Source organism: Leptodactylus fuscus, chromosome 5 (genome assembly GCF_031893055.1).
Source record: "Leptodactylus fuscus isolate aLepFus1 chromosome 5, aLepFus1.hap2, whole genome shotgun sequence".
Classification (NCBI taxonomy): Eukaryota; Metazoa; Chordata; class Amphibia; order Anura; family Leptodactylidae; genus Leptodactylus; species Leptodactylus fuscus.
The window spans coordinates 13,534,206-13,562,179 of record NC_134269.1 but is presented as its reverse complement, the minus strand read 5'-3'; the positions used below and the strand labels follow the sequence as shown (position 1 = coordinate 13,562,179).

General features: G+C 43.3%; 1 protein-coding gene across 1 annotated transcript in view; it reads right to left on the bottom strand.

Moving 5' to 3' along the window:
• Positions 1-3,337: 3,337 nt before the first annotated feature.
• LOC142204424 (NXPE family member 3-like) overlaps positions 3,338-27,974 on the bottom strand; it is a 28,992-nt gene continuing 4,355 nt past the window's right edge. Inside the window, exons 2-6 of the mRNA XM_075275737.1 lie at positions 17,791-18,298; positions 15,458-15,678; positions 7,964-8,034; positions 4,540-4,755; positions 3,338-3,870 (exon numbers count right to left, since the gene is read on the bottom strand). Of these exons, the coding sequence (XP_075131838.1) occupies positions 3,338-3,870; positions 4,540-4,755; positions 7,964-8,034; positions 15,458-15,678; positions 17,791-18,298 (1,549 nt within the window). The remainder of the gene's footprint in view (positions 3,871-4,539; positions 4,756-7,963; positions 8,035-15,457; positions 15,679-17,790; positions 18,299-27,974) is intronic.

Here is a 27,974-nt window from a genome sequence, read left to right as displayed (position 1 = left end):
AGTATAATACAGGATAAGTAATGTAATGTATGTACACAGTGACTGTACCAGCAGAATAGTGAGCGCAGCTCTGGAGTATAATACAGGATAAGTAATGTAATGTATGTACACAGTGACTGTACCAGCAGAATAGTGTGCGCAGCTCTGGAGTATAATACAGGATGTAACTCAGGATCAGTACAGGATAAGTAATGTAATGTATGTACACAGTGACTGTACCAGCAGAATAGTGTGCGCTGCTCTGGAGTATAATACAGGATAAGTAATGTAATGTATGTACACAGTGACTGTACCAGCAGAATAGTGTGCGCTGCTCTGGAGTATAATACAGGATAAGTAATGTAATGTATGTACACAGTGACTGCACCAGCAGAATAGTGAGCGCTGCTCTGGAGTATAATACAGGATAAGTAATGTAATGTATGTACACAGTGACTGCACCAGCAGAATAGTGAGCGCTGCTCTGGAGTATAATACAGGATAAGTAATGTAATGTATGTACACAGTGACTGCACCAGCAGAATAGTGAGTGCAGCTCTGGAGTATAATACAGGATGAGTAATGTAATGTATGTACACAGAGACTGCACCAGCAGAATAGTGAGCGCAGCTCTGGAGTATAATACAGGATAAGTAAAATAATGTATGTACACAGTGACTGTACCAGCAGAATAGTGAGCGCAGCTCTGGAGTATAATACAGGATAAGTAATGTAATGTATGTACACAGTGACTGTACCAGCAGAATAGTGAGCGCAGCTCTGGGGTATAATACAGGATAAGTAATGTAATGTATGTACACAGTGACTGTACCAGCAGAATAGTGAGTGCAGCTCTGTAGTATAATAGAGGATAAGTAATGTAATGTATGTACACAGTGACTGCACCAGCAGAATAGTGTGCGCAGCTCTGGAGTATAATACAGGATGTAACTCAGGATCAGTACAGGATAAGTAATGTAATGTATGTACACAGTGACTGTACCAGCAGAATAGTGTGCGCTGCTCTGGAGTATAATACAGGATAAGTAATGTAATGTATGTACACAGTGACTGCACCAGCAGAATAGTGAGCGCTGCTCTGGAGTATAATACAGGATAAGTAATGTAATGTATGTACACAGTGACTGTACCAGCAGAATAGTGAGCGCAGCTCTGGAGTATAATACAGGATAAGTAATGTAATGTATGTACACAGTGACTGCACTAGCAGAATAGTGAGCGCAGCTCTGGAATATAATAGAGGATAAGTAATGTAATGTATGTACACAGTGACTGCACCAGCAGAATAGTGTGCGCAGCTCTGGAGTATAATACAGGATGTAACTCAGGATCAGTACAGGATAAGTAATGTAATGTATGTACACAGTGACTGTACCAGCAGAATAGTGTGCGCTGCTCTGGAGTATAATACAGGATAAGTAATGTAATGTATGTACACAGTGACTGCACCAGCAGAATAGTGAGCGCTGCTCTGGAGTATAATACAGGATAAGTAATGTAATGTATGTACACAGTGACTGTACCAGCAGAATAGTGAGCGCAGCTCTGGAGTATAATACAGGATAAGTAATGTAATGTATGTACACAGTGACTGCACTAGCAGAATAGTGAGCGCAGCTCTGGAATATAATACAGAATAAGTAATGTAATGTATGTACACAGTGACTGTACCAGCAGAATAGTGAGTGCAGCTCTGGAGTATAATACAGGATGTAACTCAGGATCAGTACAGGATAAGTAATGTAATGTATGTACACAGTGACTGTACCAGCAGAATAGTGAGCGCTGCTCTGGAGTATAATACAGGATAAGTAATGTAATGTATGTACACAGTGACTGCACCAGCAGAATAGTGAGCGCTGCTCTGGAGTATAATACAGGATAAGTAATGTAATGTATGTACACAGTGACTGTACCAGCAGAATAGTGAGCGCAGCTCTGGAGTATAATACAGGATAAGTAATGTAATGTATGTACACAGTGACTGTACCAGCAGAATAGTGAGCGCAGCTCTGCAGTATAATACAGGATAAGTAATGTAATGTATGTACACAGTGACTGTACCAGCAGAATAGTGAGCGCAGCTCTGGAGTATAATACAGGATAAGTAATGTAATGTATGTACACAGTGACTGTACCAGCAGAATAGTGAGCGCAGCTCTGGAGTATAATACAGGATAAGTAATGTAATGTATGTACACAGTGACTGTACCAGCAGAATAGTGAGTGCAGCTCTGGAGTATAATACAGGATAAGTAATGTAATGTATGTACACAGTGACTGCACCAGCAGAATAGTGAGCACTGCTCTGGAGTATAATACAGGATAAGTAATGTAATGTATGTACACAGTGACTGTACCAGCAGAATAGTGAGTGCAGCTCTGTAGTATAATAGAGGATAAGTAATGTATGTACACAGTGACTGCACCAGCAGAATAGTGAGCGCTGCTCTGGAGTATAATACAGGATAAGTAATGTAATGTATGTACACAGTGACTGCACCAGCAGAATAGTGAGCGCAGCTCTGGAGTATAATACAGGATAAGTAATGTAATGTATGTACACAGTGACTGCACTAGCAGAATAGTGAGCGCAGCTCTGGAATATAATACAGAATAAGTAATGTAATGTATGTACACAGTGACTGTACCAGCAGAATAGTGAGCGCAGCTCTGGGGTATAATACGGGATAAGTAATGTAATGTATGTACACAGTGACTGTACCAGCAGAATAGTGAGTGCAGCTCTGGAGTATAATACAGGATGTAACTCAGGATCAGTACAGGATAAGTAATGTAATGTATGTACACAGTGACTGTACCAGCAGAATAGTGAGCGCTGCTCTGGAGTATAATACAGGATAAGTAATGTAATGTATGTACACAGTGACTGCACCAGCAGAATCGTGAGCGCTGCTCTGGAGTATAATACAGGATAAGTAATATAATGTATGTACACAGTGACTGTACCAGCAGAATAGTGAGCGCAGCTCTGGAGTATAATACAGGATAAGTAATGTAATGTATGTACACAGTGACTGCACCAGCAGAATAGTGAGCGCAGCTCTGGAGTATAATACAGGATAAGTAATGTAATGTATGTACACAGTGACTGTACCAGCAGAATAGTGAGCGCAGCTCTGCAGTATAATACAGGATAAGTAATGTAATGTATGTACACAGTGACTGCACCAGCAGAATAGTGAGCGCAGCTCTGGAGTATAATACAGGATAAGTAATGTAATGTATGTACACAGTGACTGTACCAGCAGAATAGTGAGTGCAGCTCTGGAGTATAATACAGGATATAACTGTGGATAAGTAAGCATCCTTTCACTCATTTTGGACATATATAAGACAACATAAGGTCCACCTCATTCTTGATGACTGGGGGTCCTGGGTGAATGTTCTCTGGAATATAGTGGCAGGACGTCATGTCCCAGGCATCAAGGATTATCACCCCCATACCTTTGAACATTTCCCTCAGTAAGATGTCCAGCTGGAGAGACAACCAGTCACTTCCATATAATGACCTAGAACCGGTATTGGCTGATTTGATGATCACCGTCGTCTCCGGGCTTCGAAAAAGCAGATCTGAGATGGCCTCACGGACTCTCTCCAGTCTTTCTAAGTAAAACTTCACAGGGAAGGTGGTAAAATGAGCCCATAGGGTCAGCACGATCACCGTATGAGGTCCTCCACCAATCCCAGCCAAGTATGCTGAATCATAATGGAGGTCAGCTATCATGGTCTTGGAGGTCCTTATTGGTAGACCATGAGCACGCCATCTCATGACCAGACCAGCTCCAGCATCTACAGCTATCAGAGGTCCTGACTTGTAACTAACATGCAAGTCTATCCTCTTGAGACCTGTAGAAGAAGAAAACACACACTCATACATGTGACTGCTATATGAAAGCTGTGACTGTAATACATATTTACTCTCCAATAAGACAAAGACAGTCTAGGTTCACATGTTTGGTGGAGGTATCATCAATGGTCAAAAATCCGAATGACAAAATGGCAGACATAACAGGTACTGACCCAGGCCTGTTCTTTACTGAGCGTGTGCTGGCAGCCCAGATCTTCTGCCTGTTTTCTATCTCAGCATGAACGCTCCCTGCCCTGACTCCATGCCTGTCATCTCACTTTGCATGTACGCTACCAGCCTTGATCTCAGCCAGTATCCAGACTCTGATTGTGTCTGACCCCTTAGTACTAGACTTGCCCGATCAGCTGTATTAACACTGGAAACACTTAAAGAGGGAGCAACCAGTGGTCTCATTGCAGTGATGTCCAAATCCTATTATAAGGGGGTTCAAAAGTGAAAACCAAAGAGGTTACATAAACGATACCCTAACGAGTGGCCAAAAGTCAGACTGGTTTTAGTGGATTCACAACCTGCTGGTCGTTACATATCATATAGAACGTTATATTCACTCGGGGACTCATTTGTCAAAAGTAGGGAGCAACAGACTCAAGAAAAAGGGAAGACTGTTCATGACGGAAGACATCTAGGTAGTAAGGAGAGCTTCTTACTTGGAATAAACTTCTCCAGATACTCAAACCACTGGCGTAGAGTTGAGTCTCCGATCATGTGGATGTCTTTCCCTCTTAGGCAGGTGAGAGCATCCGCAGGCTGAGGGAAATGGCGGCCCAAACATGTGAGTGATGTCCAGAGATCACCATAATAGAACCCGGAGGGCTGCAGAGACTCCAGTCCAGGACCACAGGTGGAGAGGTTGGAGGTGAGTCCTACAAGACAATGGACGTTATAATGTCCATAATTTACAGTATGTGACGTATAAATCTAATATTTACCATCCACTGCACTCGTATAATGAGATCTGAAATGTCATCTTAATTTATGTACAAAAAGAGGCAATCATTAAAGTCATATAGTAGTTATATCTATGCTGTGCTCTGACATCTGCTTACCTCTAATATCAGGTATTATAGAGCATATAACCTGTCTGATCATGTATAGAGATGAGCGAGTAGGTATTCGAAATACTCGTACTCGATCGAATACTACTCGCTATTCACAGCAAAGATTTGATTCAGAACCAGCGTTGATTGGCCGAATGTTATACAGTGTACAGCATTCGGCCAATCAACGCTGGTTCTGCAGCAGGCTCGTCTTTGCTAGTCGGGAAAGCTGGCAGCTTGCAGTTATGCGGGAGCTGACTTTTTCTCATAGGAATGCATTGACCAGCGTTGATTGGCCGAATGCTATACAGTGTACAGCATTCGGCCAATCAACGCTGGTTCTGCCAGAGGCTCGTCTGTGAGGAGGCGGAGTTTAAGATCGGACTACAATGAAGACTCCGGCAGAAACAGCGTTGATTGGCCGAATGCTGTACACTGTATAGTATTCAGTCAATCAATGCTGGTTCTGCAGGACGAGTAAGGGCCAGTTTACATTAGCGCTTGCCTCCCGTCTGGAAGGAGACCACAGGAGGACCCCCCCGGACGGAATACCAGCGCAACTGCAAGCGCTGGACAGTTAAGCACACGGACCCCATGGCATATAATGGGCTCCATGTGCTTGCGACACACTGCTCGCACGAATGATTAATGCGGGCAAGCACACGGAGCCCATTATATGCTACGGGGTCTGTGTGCTTAACTGTCCAGTGCTTGCAGTTGCGCTGATATTCCATTCGGGAGGGGGGGGGTCCTCCTGCGGACTCCTTCCGGACGGGAGGCAAGCGCTAATGTGAACCGGCCCTTACTCGTCCTGCAGAGTATAATGATCGGAGGCCTATGAGAGGTGAGGGAACATTAAAAACATTGTTACTCACCTCTCCTGGCTCCAGTAGGCTTTGGGCCCACTTGGCTTGGTCCCAGATGTGGGCTGGGGCTTGCCTCCTTATGCGTCGCAACACAAGCCCCAGCTCAAATCTCTTCTATCATTGAAGATGGCCAACCTCACCAGAGAGTGCGCTGGAGCCAGGGAGAGGTAAGTAACAGTGTTTTTATGTTTGTATCCTCCCCTGGGTCTCCAATTATTATACTCTGGGGTCTGAAAAGACCGATAGATGCACCTAGGGCTCCCCTGATCCGGAGCAACAGATCAAAGGTTCCGAGGCCCCTTTGGAGTCTGGGGCCCAGTTTGCCCCCTCCTAACGCCGGCCCTGACCGCTGAAACCTGTGATTGGGTTCCCAGGGCCTGTAACTTCACAGAAAAGGAATCGAATAGGGTTGAAGATGTCGGGGAACGCACTCAGGTACTCAGGAGGTCTCTGGGTGTTATACTCCGAGCTTCACAGAATATAATACTGATTTGTAAGAAGCAAACCCCCAAAATGTCACATTTGGTCAAAACTGAGATTTTTGAATAAATTGTAATTAACTGTTCTCAATACAATCGGGTTCAGTTACCGCTAGTGAATCACGTCCTACATCTGCAGGCAGTATCGGCTCTGACACCTTTGCTCTCTTGTGATATGTGGCTTACCTCTGCCCTTAGGTACGGTATTATATAACATATATACAGTACTGGCGTGACCCATTTATGATGTAATATGTGCTGTGCCCTGCTATCAGTGTAGAACATATATAAACATGGATTACGTCCTATAACCTGGTGTTGTGTCCTGTTATCTGCTTACCTTTGTCACCAGGGGGCAATAAACATAAGATATTGGTGTATTTACGTCTAGGAAGGAGGAAAATCTGAAAGTGTATGTGACAGGGTCAGATAAGAGTAATTCATCTCATATAAGATAAGATAAGATAATCCTTTAATAGTCCCACAGTGGGGTAATTTCATATAGCTCATGTCTAGACTTGTACATGATCGCTGTCTGCCCTGATTTGCTGTCTATAAGGCAGACGGGGCCTGAAAAAGATCTTCTGCAGCGGCCACCTGTAAAAATGCATGACCAGATCTCACCGGCCAGCTCAGGCCTTATTCACATCACCGTGTCCATGAAAAACCGTCAAATCGATCCCATTGTAATAAGCGTTGCACATCCTTTTCGTATCTACTCTGTGTCTATTTGTCTGTTATTGACGAATAGAGATGAGCGAACACTAAAATGTCCGAGGTTCAAAATCCGACTCGAACAGCCGCTCACTGTTCGAGTGTTCGAACGGATTTTGAACCCCATTATAGTCTATGGGGGGAAAATGCTCATTTCAGGGGTACGCAAAATTCGATAAAATCATACTTACCAAATCCACAAATAACGGTCGGGGCTGGATTCTGCTTGAAGTCTTCTCCGCGCTGCGTCCCCGCGTCTTCTTCCGGGTGGAATTCACTCGGCCTAGGCAGGGCTGACTGCGTGGGCATGCACGCGCATGCACGCGCTTGCGCAGTCGGCTCTGCCCAGGCCCAACGCCTGAGCAGAGCTGACTGTGTATGCGTGTGCATGCCCGCGCATGCGCAGTCGGCTCTGCCTAGGCTGGATGCCTAGGCAGAGTGAATTCCACCCGGAAGAAGACGCGGGGACGCAGCACAGAGAAGACTTCGGAAAGGTAAGAGAAGAACCAGCGTTGATTGACAATGTATAGCATTCTGCCAATCAACGCTGGTTCTGCATCAAACCTTAAACTTCGAACAGCTAGTAGTGTTCGATCGAGTACAAGTATTTCGAATACCGTAGTATTCGATCAAACACCTACTCGATCGAACACTACTCGCTCATCTCTATTGACGAACCAAGCGTCATCCATTTTGCATCCGCTTGTAACAAACCATAAAGAAAAATTTTTTTCAGAGATTCGACCATTATGGAATTGAATTCCTGTTGGAATTGGCCGCAAAATCACGGCCGCAAAATAACACTTCGTATACGCTCCTAACTCCCATTGAAATCAATGGGAGCTTTTACGGCGCGCAAGCTCTCACACGCCATAAACGTGCCACATTACACGGCACGTTACATCGTGTGAGCTCCCCCTTATAGTAGTTACATTTTTGTACAAGAAGAGAAAGATAAAACCTGGCTGCTCTTACCTACTGATCCGTTGTCCGACACAACATTGATTGTAGATACCGAGCCAGAGATAATCTTATTGGTGACAGAGCTGGAAGAGAACAATAAGGGAAAATACTAAAGGAGACAATACAATAACAGAACTTTAATGTATGTTATAAAATGATTCCTAGAACTTGTCTTGAAGAACAATTAAAGTGAATATTTTATCGGAAAATGACCAATACATCAAATTTTTGCAATGAACATATATTTAAAGGGGTATTCCCATAACTCTTGTTCTGCAGCCTGCAGGCTCTGTGCTGTCTTCACTTCCTGGATTTCTCGGCACATTGGTGGGCGGGGTTTCACTTGCTCTGCTATGTTTGCAGTCAGTAATGAGGGATTGGTTGTAAATGCATTACCACAGTATGACGCTGATGTGGAAACTGATGTAGCAGAGCTGCATTTGAGTCAGCTTGCATTACATATAGAGACTCCTTATCGCCGCCCTTATCAGCCAAATTCAGTTAAACCGGCTGAGAAGTGGAAAAGCTGAAGATAGACAGCACAGTAATCCCGGAGCTCTCACCTCCCCCCTCCCCTATCTGAGGAGCTCCGTTGCTTGTCAGCCCCTCCCTCCCCCCTTGAGAGCAGGCAGCTATATCACTTGGGAAATGAGCAGATAAGCCCAGTGGCCATAGAAATACAGTGTCAACAATGAAGTGAATAAATTAAGATAGCGGCCAAACAAAGCAGTTTTGATAAAGCAATGTATTTAGGAAAAGTCTTAAATCCCCCTAAACTAGCAGTATAGATAGGATGCATTTCATGAGACAACCCCTTTAAGAATTTATGGTGGGTTTTGTTTTCTGTTTTTCATTTTCTGAATGAATATCTATTACTTATAAAATTCTGCAGCTTTCATTGCAGGCACAAGTTCTAACAATAGGCTGACGCTTTCTGTTCTATGGAAGAATATTCACAAGGCTCGTCCGGATGTTTTGGAACCAGAAACGATATTATTATAATCTGGGGTATATCACAAAATTAAAAAACCACTGATACTTACCTCTCCTGGGTGTCTGGTGTTCTTTCTTGGTATTCACAGCAACCTATTGCAACCTCTTCCGGTGTCTTCTCTGACCTCTCCACTGAGGTTTGTGATTGGACTTTTGATGCAGCATCATGACTAGAGATGAGCGAACAGTAAAATGTTCGAGGTTCGATATTCGTTTCGAGTAGCCCCTCAATATTCGACTACTCAAATCGAATATCGAACCCCATTATAGTCTATGGGGGGAAATGCTCGTTTCAGGGGTAGGCAACGTTCGATCAAATTATACTTACCAAGTCCACGAGTGAAGGTCGGGCTGGATCCTCCGAGAAGTCTTCTCCTTGCAGCGTCCCCGCGGCGTCTTCTGGATCTGAATTCACTCTGCCAGGCATCGGGCCTGGGCAGAGCCGACTGCGCATGCCTGCACTACAAGCGGACATGTGCAGTCGGCTCTGCCCAGGCCCGATGCCTGGCAGAGTGAATGAAGAACCGGAAGACGCCGCGGGGAAGCTGCACGGAGAAGACTTCTAAAGGTAGGAGAAGAACCAGCGTTGATTGGCCGACTGTATAGCATTCAGCCAATCAATGCTGGTTCTGCATCGAACTTTTCTACTCGAACAGCGAGTGGTGCTCGATCGAGTACGAGTATTTCGAATACCGTAATATTCGATAGAATACGTACTCGCTCATCTCTAATCATGACGTCACTGTGCCCCATATGTGACATTGGTTAAGAGTCTGCAGGTGAGGGCCAGACAATGGGAAAGAAGAATGGATGCCCAGGAGAGTTGAGGAAAGGTGAGTCTCAATGTTTTAGATTTTGTCCGCACCTTCCCTGAGCCTCTGCTTATAATATCTTGGGGTCTGAAGAAACCCTGGGGTCTGAAAAGATTTGGGTATGGATTGTTTGGGGATAGAACATTCTTTACTTTGCATTCACAACATCTAGGGTTACTGTATAGAAGACAATCCCGGAGAGCGGGGGGTGGAAAATGGGAATCATTCCTTACTGCCGTTCTGGATCTCTGTGACATGACTGACTCCGCTTTACTCCAGCAGAGTCGTGTGATCGAGAGATGGAAAGATCGGAGGACCCTCTTCTATATATTATTATAGAGTGCAGCAATACACTGCAAATATATTATAGCACCACATTAACCCTTTAAGGTCTGGCAGTCTATATACAATAAACCCGTCCCTGTCGCTCTCGGCACTGACATTTGTGATGCACTGGAGCGCAATATCCCCAACGCTGTTAGTAGATCATCAACCTTATAGGTGTCCATAGGTCAATATACAGACAGGGAAGAGAGGCCGTGCAGAAAAAGTGTACTCGTAGTATATGTCTGTGTGGAGAGAGTGCGGAGATATACAGGAGAGTTTACCCCATTCCCACCATTATAGTCTGAGAAGATTTCACCAGATGGAAGTGCAGGGATCACTTCTATAGAACTGGTATGTAAGACATTACAGTGTGACTGTGCCATACAGATGAGCCGCTGTATCTAAGCCTATCCTTATAGAGGTATACTACCATACATACAGATGAGCAGCTGTATCTAAGCCTATCCTTATAGAGGTATACTACCGTACATAGAGCTGAGCCGCTGTATCTAAGCCTATCCTTATAGAGGTATACTACCATACATACAGATGAGCAGCTGTATCTAAGCCTATCCTTATAGAGGTATACTACCGTACATAGAGCTGAGCCACTGTATCTAAGCCTATCCTTATAGAGGTATACTACCGTACATAGAGCTGAGCCGCTGTATCTAAGCCTATCAATACACAGGTATACTACCGTACATAGAGCTGAGCTGCTGTATCTAAGCCTATCAATACACAGGTATACTACTGTACATAGAGCTGAGCTGCTGTATCTAAGCCTATCAATACACAGGTATACCACCGTGCATAGAGCTGAGCCGCTGTATCTAAGCCTATCCTTATAGAGGTATACCACCGTGCATAGAGCTGAGCCACTGTATCTAAGCCTATCCTTATAGAGGTATACTACCTACATAGAGCTGAGCCGCTGTATCTAAGCCTATCCTTATAGAGGTATACTACCTACATAGAGCTGAGCCGCTGTATCTAAGCCTAACAATACACAGGTATACCCCCGTACATAGAGCTGAGCCGCTGTAGCTAAGCCTATTAATACACAGGTATACTACCGTACATAGAGCTGAGCCGCTGTATCTAAGCCTATCCTTATAGAGGTATACTACCATACATAGAGCTGAGCCGCTGTATCTAAGCCTATCCTTATAGAGGTATACTACCATACATAGAGCTGAGCCGCTGTATCTAAGCCTATCCTTATAGAGGTATACTACCGTACATAGAGCTGAGCTGCTGTATCTAAGCCTATCAATACACAGGTATTCCACCGTACATGGAGCTGAGCCGCTGTATCTAAGCCTATCCTTATAGAGGTATACTACCATACATAGAGCTGAGCCGCTGTATCTAAGCCTATCCTTATAGAGGTATACTACCATACATAGAGCTGAGCCGCTGTATCTAAGCCTATCCTTATAGAGGTATACTACCGTACATAGAGCTGAGCTGCTGTATCTAAGCCTATCAATACACAGGTATACCCCCGTACATAGAGCTGAGCCGCTGTATCTAAGCCTATCAATACACAGGTATTCCACCGTACATGGAGCTGAGCCGCTGTATCTAAGCCTATTAATACACAGGTATTCCACCGTACATGGAGCTGAGCCGCTGTATCTAAGCCTATCCTTATAGAGGTATACTACCGTACATAGAGCTGAGCCACTGTATCTAAGCCTATCCTTATAGAGGTATACTACCGTACATAGAGCTGAGCCACTGTATCTAAGCCTATCCTTATAGAGGTATACTACCGTACATAGAGCTGAGCCGCTGTATCTAAGCCTATCCTTATAGAGGTATACTACCATACATAGAGCTGAGCCGCTGTATCTAAGCCTATCCTTATAGAGGTATACTACCGTACATAGAGCTGAGCCACTGTATCTAAGCCTATCCTTATAGAGGTATACTACCGTACATAGAGCTGAGCTGCTGTATCTAAGCCTATCAATACACAGGTATACTACTGTACATAGAGCTGAGCCGCTGTATCTAAGCCTATCAATACACAGGTATTCCACCGTACATAGAGCTGAGCCACTGTATCTAAGCCTATCAATACACAGGTATACTACCTACATAGAGCTGAGCCGCTGTATCTAAGCCTATCCTTATAGAGGTATACTACCGTACATAGAGCTGAGCCGCTGTATCTAAGCCTATCCTTATAGAGGTATACTACCGTACATAGAGCTGAGCCACTGTATCTAAGCCTATCCTTATAGAGGTATACTACCTACAGAGAGCTAAGCCGCTGTATCTAAGCCTATCAATACACAGGTATACTACCTACATAGAGCTGAGCCGCTGTATCTAAGCCTATCCTTATAGAGGTATACCACCGTACATAGAGCTGAGCCGCTGTATCTAAGCCTATCAATACACAGGTATACCCCCGTACATAGAGCTGAGCCGCTGTATCTAAGCCTATCAATACACAGGTATACCCCCGTACATAGAGCTGAGCCGCTGTATCTAAGCCTATCAATACACAGGTATACCCCCGTACATAGAGCTGAGCCGCTGTATCTAAGCCTATCAATACACAGGTATACTACCGTACATAGAGCTGAGCCGCTGTATCTAAGCCTATCAATACACAGGTATACTACCATACACATACCTCCCAACTTTCGAATGATAGAAAGCGGGACAAAATGTGTAGCAAATTTAGCCCCACCCACTTCTAAATTGGCTCGCCTGTTCCCATTCATTCTCTCTCTGCTCCCCACACTGTATAATGCCCCTACTGTCACTTTAATATTATATGACTCCTCATTACAATGTTCTCCTCAAATTGACCCCACACTATCAAGTCCCTCTCCAGCTGCTCCAGTTTAAACTAGGGACACATGGAGGAGGACATTAAACTGGGTGCAACTAGAAGGGGACATTAAATTGGGGCAGCTGTAGGGGACATTAAACCATGGGAGCAACTAGAGACTAGGGTTGAGCAAATTTGATGATCGCGATCGGCTGGAAAATGATCGGAAATCGGATTTTAAAATCGATCCTGAAATCTCAAGATCGGCTCAACCCTACTAGAGACATTAATGTCTTCTCCAGTTGTCCCCATTTTAATGTGCTTCTTCAGCAACCCCCAAGTTTAATGCCCCCCTCCAGTTGCCCCCAGTTTAATGTCCTTCTTTATCTGCCCCCAAAGCTTAATGTGCCCATCATATGCCCCCCAATATACTGCCCCCCTTCATCTGCCCCCATAGTTTAACGTCGGTCTTGAGTTTCGAAACTTTAACATAACACCCCTGCTCCTCCCCTCTCCTCGCTCCCCGGCTGCGCAGTCTGCAGTCTCTAGTCCCATGAGCTACAGGCGCAATGTGAGTGATGTCATCACATCGCGCCTACAACTCCCATCCCCGGAGCACATAGGGGGCACAGGGATGACAGAGATGAGTTGAATCCGGGACATACCTCCCGCCGACTGGGACCGCAGGACACGACCCGAAATCTGAGACTCTCCTGCTGCATCTGAGATGAGGCGAAGTGAGGTGGTCGCCTCAGCCGGCACTCTCCCTGACAACATAGGGGGTGGCATTTTAACAATTTATTTAGCCTAAACCAGCCCAAGACAGGCCGCTTTTAAAGACAGGCTGATCGGGATCGGTCCTGGGCTGGCTTAGTAGTGTAGAGGAAGGAGGGCCAGAAGGGAGCTCGGGGCAGAATAAGTTTACTCCAGAGACGCCATCTGCTGCCGCCGCTATAGTGGGGGACGTTGGAACACTACATAGCCGGGACAGGATTGTGGTGTCATATACTGTGAGGATAAAAAAGGGGGTCATAAACTGTGTGTGAGCCATAAAAAGAGGTCAGATAATGTGTGGGGGTAAAAAAAGGGGTCATAAATTGTATATACTTTGGAGGGAATAAAAAGAGGGTCATATGCTGTGTGGGGGCTAAAAAAGAAAAAAAGCATCATATACCATGTTGGGGGTCAAATATCATGTCGGAGAGCTAGAAGAAGGGGGTCAAATATTGTGTGGGGGATCAAAAAAAGGAAGGGCATGTCCAAATTAGGAGGCCATCATGTAACCAAAGATAGCCAGGTAGGTAACTTTTATGGGGGGAGGGGTGCCTTCCTATATGTCACCTCTGAGGTTTACTACTGTACTGAACTGAGCTGCTGTATCTCATCCCGCCATTCTAGGAAAAGCTTCTGCACCCGGCCCATGAGTCTTCCGCTATGCCCTTGGAGCACTGCGATGTCCACCATGTTAGGTGACTGACCTCTCCACTACCTATAGTCTCACTATCTAGATAAAATACATCCATATGTATACCGGGATACGAAAAACCTCTGACGTGTTTCTGCTCTATAAATCACACACATGGTGCACAAAAGCGGAACAGAGTGCACACCAAGCCGCGACTGCTATGCGGTGCACCATCCGCGTGATTTACTGTGCCGTGCGGGAACATGTCAGGTGGGTGCTTGTAAAGTCATAGCAATCATGGCAATATGTTATGTAGATAGCGAGGGACGTCAGATAGACCTATCCATAGGGAAGTCACTAGTCCACTGTGACTAGTGACTGATTTAAGGTGACTTGCTATGGTAAGTTGCCCCTCCCTGTTGAGGTAGAGCGTTCTTTCAGGTAAGTCCTCGTACCTAATAGTGAAGGACCACTCATAGCTATCGGGATTAGAAAGGAGGAAACCGATTACAGACCAGGTTCAACTCAAATATTCTAAATTGTTCCGTTTTTAACAAAACTGTACAAATGACGACACACTACAATGGCCGCCGTCACGTGTACGACGCAGGAAGAATACAGAAGAGATCCGTGCCAGCTGTCAGCCAATAGCTAGGGGTAGGAGGACACCGTACAGTGCTGAGGTCATATATAAGCTGGAACATGAGGTATTACAGTAATGGCGGAGATAGTGAAGGGTCTGTGATTCATCTCACTACATCCTACAGAGCAGCGAGGGCTGAAGGGTCACAATGGCAAGTAATAGGAGGAGGAGGATTTAGTCAGATATAAGCGTGAGGGAGAATATCCGTGCGGTGTGATCCCGACAGCAGAATTGTTGCACTGATAAAAAACACACAAAGGACAGTAAACCCTTTCATTGCCAATAATCTAAGTTTGTCTATACCTGTTGTGCAATAGAGCAGTTTCATCTGTATACAGTTTAAACATTTTTATTGATCATCTGTTAGTGAAAAACCTTTCCTTAAGAGTTTTTTTTGGGTAGGAGTTAAATTTTTTTTCATTAGATACAGAGAAATGAAAAAGAAAAAAAAAAAAAACTTAAAGGGGAAAACCATAAAATTTGATTTTTTAATTTTTTTTTTTTTTTAAATTAGGCTTATGTTTCCTACACTCACCCGCTCAGTAGAGAGTCCTCCTGCTCGTTGGTTACTTTGGAGATTCTACCTGTGGAGTGATAGACCAAGGTATCACAAGGAAGCTTCTGTGGTCGCACACAGTACCAGGTGTTTCCACTGACGGGGTCCTTATATGTGCACACGTCATGTCCTGGCAACTCCAGGTTACACTCCATGACCTCACTGGTGCCATTAAACTGGAAATATCCATTAAAAGTAACCTAAGAAGAAGAACAGAAAAAAATGTATCTAGGAAGGAAACACAAGGATATTCTCATCTATACTAGAGCAGTATTAGGGAGCCTTCACACGATGTAACGCTGCGCTCATTCTGATCGTAAAAAGACGTTCAGAATGGGCACGTAAAAACCAGCTTCCATTGACTTGAATGGGAGCCGGCATACGTGCTCTCCCCATTGAAATCAATGGGAGGCTTTTTTCCCTATGCTTTCAATGTATTACATGCGTACATAGGAGGTAGTATTATAGTAGTTATATTCTTGTACATAGAAGGTAGTATTATAGTAGTTATATTCTTGTACATAGGAGTAGTATTATAGTAGTTATATTCTTGTACATAGGAGTAGTATTATAGTAGTTATATTCTTGTACATAGGAGTAGTATTATAGTAGTTATATTCTTGTATATAGGAGCAGTATTATAGTAGTTATATTCTTGTACATAGGAGTAGTATTATAGTAGTTATATTCTTGTACATAGGAGTAGTATTATAGTAGTTATATTCTTGTACATAGAAGGTAGTATTATAGTAGTTATATTCTTGTACATAGGAGTAGTATTATAGTAGTTATATTCTTGTACATAGGAGTAGTATTATAGTAGTTATATTCTTGTACATAGGAGTAGTATTATAGTAGTTATATTCTTGTACATAGGAGCAGTATTATAGTAGTTATATTCTTGTACAAAGGAGGTAGTATTATAGTAGTTATATTCTTGTACATAGGAGTAGTATTATAGTAGTTATATTCTTGTACATAGGAGGTAGTATTATAGTAGTTATATTCTTGTACATAGGAGGTAGTATTATAGTAGTTATATTCTTGTATATAGGAGCAGTATTATAGTAGTTATATTCTTGTACATAGGAGGCAGTATTATAGTAGTTATATTCTTGTACATAGGAGCAGTATTATAGTAGTTATATTCTTGTACATAGGAGGTAGTATTATAGTAGTTATATTCTTGTACATAGGAGCAGTATTATAGTAGTTATATTCTTGTACATGGGAGGTAGTATTATAGTAGTTACAGTATATTCTTGTACATAGGAGCAGTATTATAGTAGTTATATTCTTGTACATAGGAGGTAGTATTATAGTAGTTATATTCTTGTACATAGGGCAGTATTATAGTAGTTATATTCTTGTACATAGGAGGTAGTATTATAGTAGTTATATTCTTGTACACAGAGGGCAGTATTATAGTAGTTATATTCTTGTATATAGGAGGCAGTATTGTAGTAGTTATATTCTTGTACATAGGGGCAGTATTATAGTAGTTATATTCTTGTACATAGGAGCAGTATTATAGTAGTTATATTCTTGTACATGGGAGGTAGTATTATAGTAGTTATATTCTTGTACATAGGAGCAGTATTATAGTAGTTATATTCTTGTACATAGGAGCAGTATTATAGTAGTTATATTCTTGTACATGGGAGGTAGTATTATAGTAGTTATATTCTTGTACATAGGAGTAGTATTATAGTAGTTATATTCTTGTACATAGGAGGTAGTATTATAGTAGTTATATTCTTGTACATAGGAGGTAGTATTATAGTAGTTATATTCTTGTACATAGGAGCAGTATTATAGTAGTTATATTCTTGTACATAGGAGTATTATTATAGTAGTTATATTCTTGTACATAGGAGCAGTATTATAGTAGTTATATTCTTGTACATAGGAGCAGTATTATAGTAGTTATATTCTTGTACATGGGAGGTAGTATTATAGTAGTTACAGTATATTCTTGTACATAGGAGCAGTATTATAGTAGTTATATTCTTGTACATAGGAGGTAGTATTATAGTAGTTATATTCTTGTACATAGGAGTAGTATTATAGTAGTTATATCCTTGTACATAGGAGGTAGTATTATAGTAGTTATATTCTGGTACATATGTAGCAGTGTTATAGTAGTTATGCTGTAGTATTGCACCCATAGACTTGAGAAGTAATAAGCACATATGTGTAACAGAATATTCTCACTGTAGTTGTTGCTTCAATTTCATTCCACTTTTTTTCTAGTTCTCTTTGTGTCCATCCTCTTCCTGTCTAAGTTTACTTCTCATCTTTCTCTCCTTTACCTTTCCCGGTGAATCCTCGCGCTTCCTTTTCAGAACATCAACAGCTTCACTGGAGTGAATGAGTCTGATCTGGACTTGAGCTTGTCCTGGCCATGGAAGAAGGAATGTCACCAAGTAGCTTCCATTATTATAGTCCTTCACCTGTCCTGTCACTCCGGCTTTAAGAGCTGGTGAGTGAAGTTTGGCTCGAAAGAAGTCTCCACCATACTTTTTAGTTTGACCATTGTGATCCCGAGCTGTGATGATCACTTCCACGTTCTCCCCTATTCGATATATTTTCCGTGGATTGAGTAAAGAGTAACTACACTTAATGGGACTGGTGGAGAACGTAAGGTTTGTGACGGAAGATGGCGGACTGGGCCAATCTATCAGTTTTAATAAATTTTGGAATTTGGGATTGATGGTCCTTGGAGGGACCACTGTGGTTTGGAGGGTGGTCATAGATGGAGGTGGGAGCTTCTTAGGGGTGGGCGGTCTGTATTTCTGGACAGAATCTATAGTTAGGAACCTGAAAACAAGCTGAGAACAATATAGATCAGAAAAAGCATTCACGTCTACACTGAGGAATGATGCACACAAACAGATCCCAATGAGTATAGTGGAGTCTGTCCGGTGTCTATTATTCTATATTGAACGTGCCAGACAAAAAAGACAGACTTGTGGGACTTTTTCATTCGGTAATTTCTGATGGATTTGCACTGGATGGACACCAAGCACAGATATCATTAGGCCTCATGCACATGACCAAGGTATTTCAGCAGGGTAAGGCGAGTGCCTTCCATCCCCCTTTGATTTCAGTGTGGGGGGGGGGGGTTCTGATTTGTTCTTTTCCAATTTCATTCTATAATTATCATTATGGAATGGAACATTGGACGCCCCCATGCTCAGCACCCTTGGTCATGGACATGGGGCCTCGAGGCTCAAAGGGGTTCTCCTGGGAACACAACCATATTTGATGACAACATCTGTGGAATATGTTGATACTGTTTAAAAAATAAATACATGAAAAAACATTTAATTTGTGGACAAATAAAAGTTAAACATTTTTGCAAATATTAATAATTACATTTTAGAGGTGACTATTACGGCAACAGTGCGGGAACTTTCTAAGCTCCAAAACACAGCCATGATGTCCTTATTGTGGACAGGTTATCAGGAAGACACTACATGTATGAGAAGATAACCTGACCACAATAAGGACATCATGGCTGGTTATCAGGAGGACACTACATGTATGAGAAGATAACCTGACCACAATAAGGACATCATGGCTGGTTATCAGGAGGACACTACATGTATGAGAAGATAACCTGACCACAATAAGGACATCATGGCTGGATATCAGGAAGACACTACATGTATGAGAAGATAACCTGACCACAATAAGGACATCATGGCTGGATATCAGGGGGACACTACATGTATGAGAAGATAATCCGACCACAAGAAGGACATCATGGCTGGTTATCAGGAGGACACTACATGTATGAGAAGATAATCCGACCACAAGAAGGACATCATGGCTGGTTATCAGGAGGACACTACATGTATTAGAGGATAACCCGACCACAATAAGGACATCATGGCTGGTTATCAGGAGGACACTTCATGTATGAGAAGATAATCCGACCACAAGAAGGACATCATGGCTGGTTATCAGGAGGACACTACATGTATTAGAGGATAACCTGACCACAATAAGGACATCATGGCTGGATATCAGGGGGACACTACATGTATGAGAAGATAACCCGACCACAATAAGGACATCATGGCTGGTTATCAGGAGGACACTTCATGTATGAGAAGATAACCCGACCACAATAAGGACATCATGGCTGGTTATCAGGAAGACACTAGATGTATGAAAAGATAACCCGACCACAATAAGGACATCATGGCTGGTTATCAGGAGGACACTACATGTATTAGAGGATAACCCGACCACAATAAGGACATCATGGCTAGTTATCAGGAGGACACTACATGTATGAGAAGATAACCTGACCACAATAAGGACATCATGGCTGGTTATCAGGAGGACACTACATGTATGAGAAGATAACCTGACCACAATAAGGACATCATGGCTGGTTATCAGGAGGACACTACATGTATGAGAAGATAACCAGACCCCAGAGTATAATAATTGTTTATGGGTGTCCACTATGGGCTATAATACTGTGTGCAGGGGACACTATGGGGCATAATACTGTGTGCAGGGGTCACTATGGGGCATAATACTGTGTGCAGGGGCCAGTAAGGGACATGATACTGTGTGCAGGGGCCACTATGGGGGATAATACTGTGTGCAGGGGCCACTATGGGGCATAACACTGTGTGCAGGGGCGAGTAAGGGACAAAATACTGTGTGCAGGGGCCACTAAGGGACATAATACTGTGTGCAGGGGCCACTAAGGGACATAATACTGTGTGCAGGGGCCACTATGGGGGATAATACTGTGTGCAGGGGCCACTATGGGGGATAATACTGTGTGCAGGGGCCACTATGGGACATAATACTGTGTGCAGGGGACACTATGGGGCATAATACTGTGTGCAGGGGACACTGTGGGGGATAATACTGTGTGCAGAGGCCACTATGGGACATAATACTGTGTGCAGGGGCCACTATGGGGGATAATACTGTGTGCAGGGGCCACTATGGGGGATAATACTATGTGCAGGGGCCACTATGGGACATAATACTGTGTGCAGGGGCCACTATGGGGCATAATACTGTGTGCAGGGGCCACTATGGGGGATAATACTATGTGCAGGGGCCACTATGGGACATAATACTGTGTGCAGGGGCCACTATGGGACATAATACTGTGTGCAGGGGCCACTATGGGGCATAATACTGTGTACTGGGGTCACTATGGGGGATAATACTGTGTGCAGGGGCCACTATGGGGCATAATACTGTGTGCAGGGGACACTATGGGGGATAATACTGTGTGCAGGGGCCACTATGGGGTATAATACTGTGTGGAGGGGCCACTATGGGGCATAATACTGTGTGCAGGGGCCACTATTGGGGATAATACTGTGTGCAGGGGCCACTATTGGGGATAATACTGTGTGCAGGGGCCACTATTGGGGATAATACTGTGTGCAGGGGCCACTAAGGGACATAATACTGTATGCAGGGGCCACTATGGGGGATAATACTGTGTGCAGGGGCCACTATGGGGAATAATATTGTGTGCATGGGGCCACTATGGGGAATAATACTGTGTGCAGGGGCCACTATTGGGGATAATACTGTGTGCAGGAGCCACTAAGGGACATAATACTGTGTGCAGGGGCCACTATGGGGGATAATACTGTGTGTAGGGGCCACTATGGGGAATAATACTGTGTGCAGGGGCCAGTGCCGCACCTCCCATGAGGCGACCTGAAGCGAGCGCTTCAGGCGGCGCTATGCCAGGGCCTCAGGGAGGGCGGCATTTTTGCTGCCCTAAGCCAGTCCAGGACAAGCTGTCCTGGACTGGCTTAGCACCGAGCGGTGGTTTGGGGAGGCCACTAGAGCAGCGCTGCTCCAGCGGCCTTCCCTCACGCTCAGGCAGAGAGCAGGCAGCCTCCGGGTCTGTTCTCTGCCGGCGAACGGCGCTAAGCCCCGCCCCCTCCGCTCGGCCACGCCTTCTCCTCCCGGCCCCGGCGGGGGGGGGGTGGCTTTCTGTAGTTCGCCTCGGGCGACGAAAGGGGAAGGTTCACCCCTGGCAGGGGCCACTATGGGGAATAATACTGTGTGCAGGGGCCACTATGGGAAATAATACTGTGTGCAGGGGCCACTATGCGGGATAATACTGTGTGCAGGGGCCACTATGGGGCATAATACTTTGTGCAGGGGCCACTATGGGGCATAATACTGTGTGCAGGGCTTACTAAGGGACATAATAGAGGGTCTTCGATGTTGGTGTCGGTTGGAGGGGGGCATGTCAAAAGTTCGCCACGGGGCCCCGCCATTCCTAGTTACGCCACTGGATAGATAGATAGATAGATAGATAGATAGATAGATAGATAGATAGATATTGATAGAAGGCTTATTTTCTATGTCTAAGGTGCCAGAATTGTTCACACTTGTAATAGGGGGCAGCTTAACACACCCTGGTACATCCGTACAACATAACCTATGACATTATTTGACTTGTAACGCAGAGTTTGTCCTTGTGCTTGTTGGTATGTGGGTGACAACACTCTTCACTGGAGAACCAGTCCAGCTAGACGGTGAGAAGAGATAAACTGGTTTTTACAGTGTCAGACAACAGATCACACATAAGTAACAAAAAGGAAAGGACTCCAAATATTCAAAATAAAATACCAAAAATGTTTAATGAATCCATAGGTGGCGTTTCAATTTCAACAGGATAGATTAGATAGGTGGATGGATGGATGGATAGATAGATAGATAGATAGATAGATAGATAGATAGATAGATAGATGATAGATAGATAGATAGATAGATAGGAGATAGATAGATAGATAGATAGATAGATAGATAGATAGATAGATAGGAGATAGATAGATAGGAGATAGATAGATAGGAGATAGATAGATAGATAGATAGATAGATAGATAGATAGATAGATAGATAGATAGAAAGATAGATAGATAGATAGATAGATAGATAGATAGATAGATAGATAGAAAGATAGATAGATAGATAGATAGATAGATAGATAGATAGATAGATAGATAGATAGATAGATAGATAGATAGATAGATAGATAGGAGATAGATAGATGGATGGATGAACACACAGATAGATAGATAGATAGATAGATAGATAGATAGATAGGAGATGGAAGGATGGATGGATAGATAGATAGATAGATAGATAGATAGATAGATAAATAGATAGATAAATAGATAGATAAATAGATAGATAAACAGACAGATAGATAGATAGATAGATAGATAGATAGATAGATAGATAGATAGATAGATAGATAGATAGAAAGGAGATGGAAGGATGGATAGATAGATAGATAGATAGATAGATAGATAGATAGATAGCTAGATAGATAGGAGATAGATGGATGGATGAACAGACAGATAGATAGATAGATAGATAGATAGATAGATAGATAGATAGAAGATAGATAGATAGATAGATAGATGGATGGATGAACAGATAGATAGACAGACAGACAGACAGACAGACAGACAGACAGACAGATAGATAGATAGATAGATAGATAGATAGATAGATAGATAGGAGATAGATAGATAGATAGATAGATAGATAGATAGATAGATAGATAGGAGATAGATAGATAGATAGATAGATAGATAGATAGGAGATAGATGGATGGATGAACAGACAGATAGATAGATAGATAGATAGATAGATAGGAGATAGATAGATAGATAGATAGATAGATAGATAGATAGATAGATAGATAGGAGATAGATAGATAGATAGATAGATAGATAGATAGATAGGAGATAGATAGATAGATAGATAGATAGATAGGAGATAGATAGATAGATAGATAGATAGATAGATAGATAGATAGGAGATAGATAGATAGATAGATAGATAGATAGATAGATAGATAGATAGACGCATATCTCATATGATCAAATACGTGTCATCACTATATAGTACAACTCATTATATACGCAGCATAAGGGCAGTGCCCCCTGCAGACAATACATCACAATATATTACTCATAGACTTCTCAACATATCCATGACTTACACCCAGAGGTAACTAATTAATCCTTATTAAAGTGGGGTCCCTATAAATACATACAGGGAGGTACCCCATAACACCCCCTATAGCTACGTCCCTTATATTATCTATGTACTTACCCCTCCCACACAGGCAAAACCAATAATCAGAGCGATCATCTTCTGCTTCATGTCCATGATGAGAGTGTAACCAGAGAGCAGTGTGTACGGCGCCCTGTACAGTCCAGACACTGCAATAAATACTATGTAGACTGAGCTGGTATCACCTAGGTAGTAGAAAGTCTCCACTTACAGGAAATACCTGTATTTTATCTAACCTGTACCTGGAACTTTCTGTGTTTTTCAGCTATCTTGCCTGCCGTAAAACTGAAGCCCATAAGAAAGTTGCGTAAATACAGTTTTTCTCTAATTCCACCCCATTCTGAATTTTTTTTTCCAGTTTCCCAGTCCATCGTAAGGAATATTAAATTGTACAAAGTACAATTTGTCCCGCAAAAATTTAGCCCTCATGTGGCTCTGTAAGCAAAAAATACACCTGTCAAAATCCAGAATAACCCCCTTTGGCAGAGCGGACCGTTGCGAGACGTGCAGGGAGAGGGGATGTTGTGATGATGTCACTGGGATGTTGAGCCATGCCGACTCCAGTGCCGTGGCTAGCTGCGCTAGGTTATGTGGTTGAGCATCCAAGGTGTGAACAACCCGATCGAGGTGGTCCCACAGATTCTCAATTGGGTTCAAGTCCGGAGAATTTGCTGGTCAAGGGAGTACGGTAAACTCCTCCTGGTGCTCCTCGAACCACGCACGTACACTGCGAGCTTTATGACACGTCGCATTGTCCTGCTGGTAGATGCCATCATCCTGAGGAAAAACAATTCGCATGTAGGGGTGAACATGGTCCGCAAGGATAGATGCATACTGGTGCTGATCCATCGTGCCTTCTACAATGATGAGTGCACCCAGATGGCTGATGACACGCGCCTTCTGCGACTGGTTAACGTTGACGTCAAAAGTAGGCGGTGGTCACATTAATATGACCGGACTGTGTAGTAAAAGGTGAGCTCTCAGATGTTCTCCTGCAGTTCCTGATTCCCATTGTGTCCTCAGGGCCTCTGCAGGGACAGCTTAATGTGTGATGGACATTATACTGTATGGGGCCAATAAGGGGGCAGTATACTACGTGAGGACCACTTAAGGGACATTATACTGTGCGGTGGAGACACCATCATTGTATGCTATACATTGTGGGCACTATTACTGTGTTAGGACATGGGTGGGGTTTGGGGACACAGCTTAACAAGAAAAATAAGTTTAAAAAAAGTGATCCATCCTTTATGACCTCTGAAAGTTAGGAGTAGGGTTGAGCCGATCTTGAGATTTCAGTAACATTTTTAAAATCCGATTTCTGATCATTTTCCAACCCGATCCCAATGCAAGTCAATGGGATTATTTAATGATCGAAAATCAAATTTTAAAAACAATTCTTTTCACTACACAGCGTGGAGTCCAAAAATTGAAAGTTTCAATTTTTGGACTCCATGCTTTGTAGTGATTAAAAAATCCGGCTACTTAGTCCCCCCTGCTGTCCGGTTACCTGCACAGAACCGCTGTCGCTCCCCGGAGGTCCCGGCCGTTGTTCTCTGTCTTCTCCTCTGTCATTCACATTCCAGCAGAGTACCATATGCGCCCCCGCCTCCCTAGTCTAGTGTTACTGATGTTGGGAGAAGGCGGGGCTTGTTGTGCCTTAGGAGAGTGTGGGCGGGGAGACGTGAGTGCATCACTCATATCTCCCCTCCCTGTACCAGCCCACACTCTCCTAAGCCACAAGCCCCGCCTACTCCCAGCATCTCTAAAACTAGTCTAGGGAGACCGGGACGTGCACGGCGCTCTGCCAGCATCTGAATGGGAGAAGAGCAGAGATGAGCAAGTACTGTTCGGATCAGCCGATCCGAACAGCACGCACGCATTGAAAAGAATGGACATAGCCGGCACGCGGGGGGTTAAGCGGCCGGCCGGCGTCAAAGCGGAAGTACCAGGTGCTTCCATTCATTTCAATGTGTGCGTGCTGTTTGGATCGGCTGATCCGAACAGTACTCGCTCATCTCTAGAGAGGAGAGGACAAAGAACAACAGCCCGGAGCTCTGGGGAGCGGCAGCGGTTCTATGCAGGTAAGTAGGGATTGGGATCTGAATTCCGTTCCCGTTCTTTTTTAGGCGGGCTCGGAACCCGATCACGATCGTGAAGTTTTCTCGATCGCCGATCGGGATCCGATCTTTTCCGATCCCGATCACTCAACCCTAGTTGTGAGGTATGTCTATGTGTTGGTGATTGGGGAAACGTTTGTACTGTGCAAACCAAAGTGTTGAAATGGCCCTGGATGATACAAGAACATACAGATGGTACATAGGTGACAAATACTGATCCAGGTAGGTATGTTGTATATGTCCATCAGGCAAGTGAAAGCTATATGACCTATAATGATCGCGTAGGTGGTAAGTCTTTATGGCTCGTAAGGTCGAAGCAGATGGTACATAGTGACATATAGAAGATGATAGGCTGCGCCATATGTCGATCAGGTAGGTTGTATGACATGAATGGTATGTCCAATGTCCCCTGGCGGACCCCAACAACGACGACCACAATGCTAGTGTGAACCCGGTGTCTTGGTAGTTCTATTTGTTAGTTTTTTTTATTATCTATGATAAGCTGTTTTAATGGATAACGGCTCAGTTATGTGAACCTGAGATTACATATTATCATCTTTGATATTTATGTTCTTGTTTATGATGGTCTATAGCCGGGTGTGTATACTGTACTTTGGAGTAAATATACTGTATATACAGTCCTATGAAAAAGTTTGGGCACCCCTATTAATCTTAATCATTTTTAGTTCTAAATATTTTGGTGTTTGCAGCAGCCATTTCAGTTTGATATATCTAATAACTGATGGACACAGTAATATTTCAGGATTGAAATGAGGTTTATTGTACTAACAGAAAATGCGCAATATGCATTAAACCAAAATTTGACCGGTGCAAAAATATGGGCACCCTTATCATTTTATTGATTTGAATACTCCTAACTACTTTTTACTGACTTACTGAAGCACAAAATTGGTTTTGTAACCTCACTGAGCTTTGAACTTCATAGCCAGATCTATCCAATCATGAGAAAAGGTATTTAAGGTGGCCAATTGCAAGTTGTTCTACTATTTGAATCTCCTCTGAAGAGTGGCATCATGGGCTACTTAAAACAACTCTCAAATGATCTGAAAACAAAGATTGTTCAACATAGTTGTTCAGGGGAAGGATACAAAACGTTGTCTCAGAGATTTAACCTGTCAGTTTCCACTGTGAGGAACATAGTAAGGAAATGGAAGACCACAGGGACAGTTCTTGTTAAGCCCAGAAGTGGCAGGCCAAGAAAAATATCAGAAAGGCAGAGAAGAAGAATGGTGAGAACAGCCAAGGACAATCCACAGACCACCTCCAAAGAGCTGCAGCATCATCTTGCTGCAGATGGTGTCACTGTGCATCGGTCAACTATACAGCGCACTTTGCACAAATAGAAGCTGTATGGGAGAGTGATGAGAAAGAAGCCGTTTCTGCACATACGCCACAAATAGAGTTGCCTGAGGTATGAAAAAGCACATTTGGACAAGGCAGCTTCATTTTGGAAACAAAAATTGAGTTGTTTTCTTATAACAAAAGGCGTTATGCATGGCGTCCAAAAAGAAACAGCATTCCAAGAAAAACACATGCTACCCACTGTAAAATTTGGTGGAGGTTCCATCATGCTTTGGGGCTGTGTGGCCAATGCCGGCACCGGGAATCTTGTTAAAGTTGAGAGTCGCATGGATTCCACTCAGTATCAGCAGATTCTTGAGAATAATGTTCAAGAATCAGTGACGAAGTTGAAGTTACGCCGGGGATGGATATTTCAGCAAGACAATGATCCAAAACACCGCTCCAAATCCTCAGGCATTCATGCAGAGGAACAATTACAATGTTCTGGAATGGCCATCCCAGTCCCCAGACCTGAATATCATTGAACATCTGTGGGATGATTTGAAGCGGGCTGTCCATGCTCGGCGACCATCTAACTTAACTGAACTTGAATTGTTTGTCCAAAATACCTTTATCCAGGATCCAGGAACTGATTAAAAGCTACAGGAAGCGACTAGAGGCTGTTATCTTTGCAAAAGGAGGATCTACTAAATATTAATGTCACTTTTCTGTTGAGGTGCCCATACTTTTGCACCGGTCAAATTTTGGTTTAATGCATATTGCACATTTTCTGTTAGTACAATAAACCTCATTTCAATCCTGAAATATTACTGTGTCCATCAGTTATTAGATATATCAAACTGAAATGGCTGTTGCAAATACCAAAATATTTAGAACTAAAAATGATTAAGATTAATAGGGGTGCCCAAACTTTTTCATAGGACTGTACAAACACGGTGTCAGGGTCACATAATAGC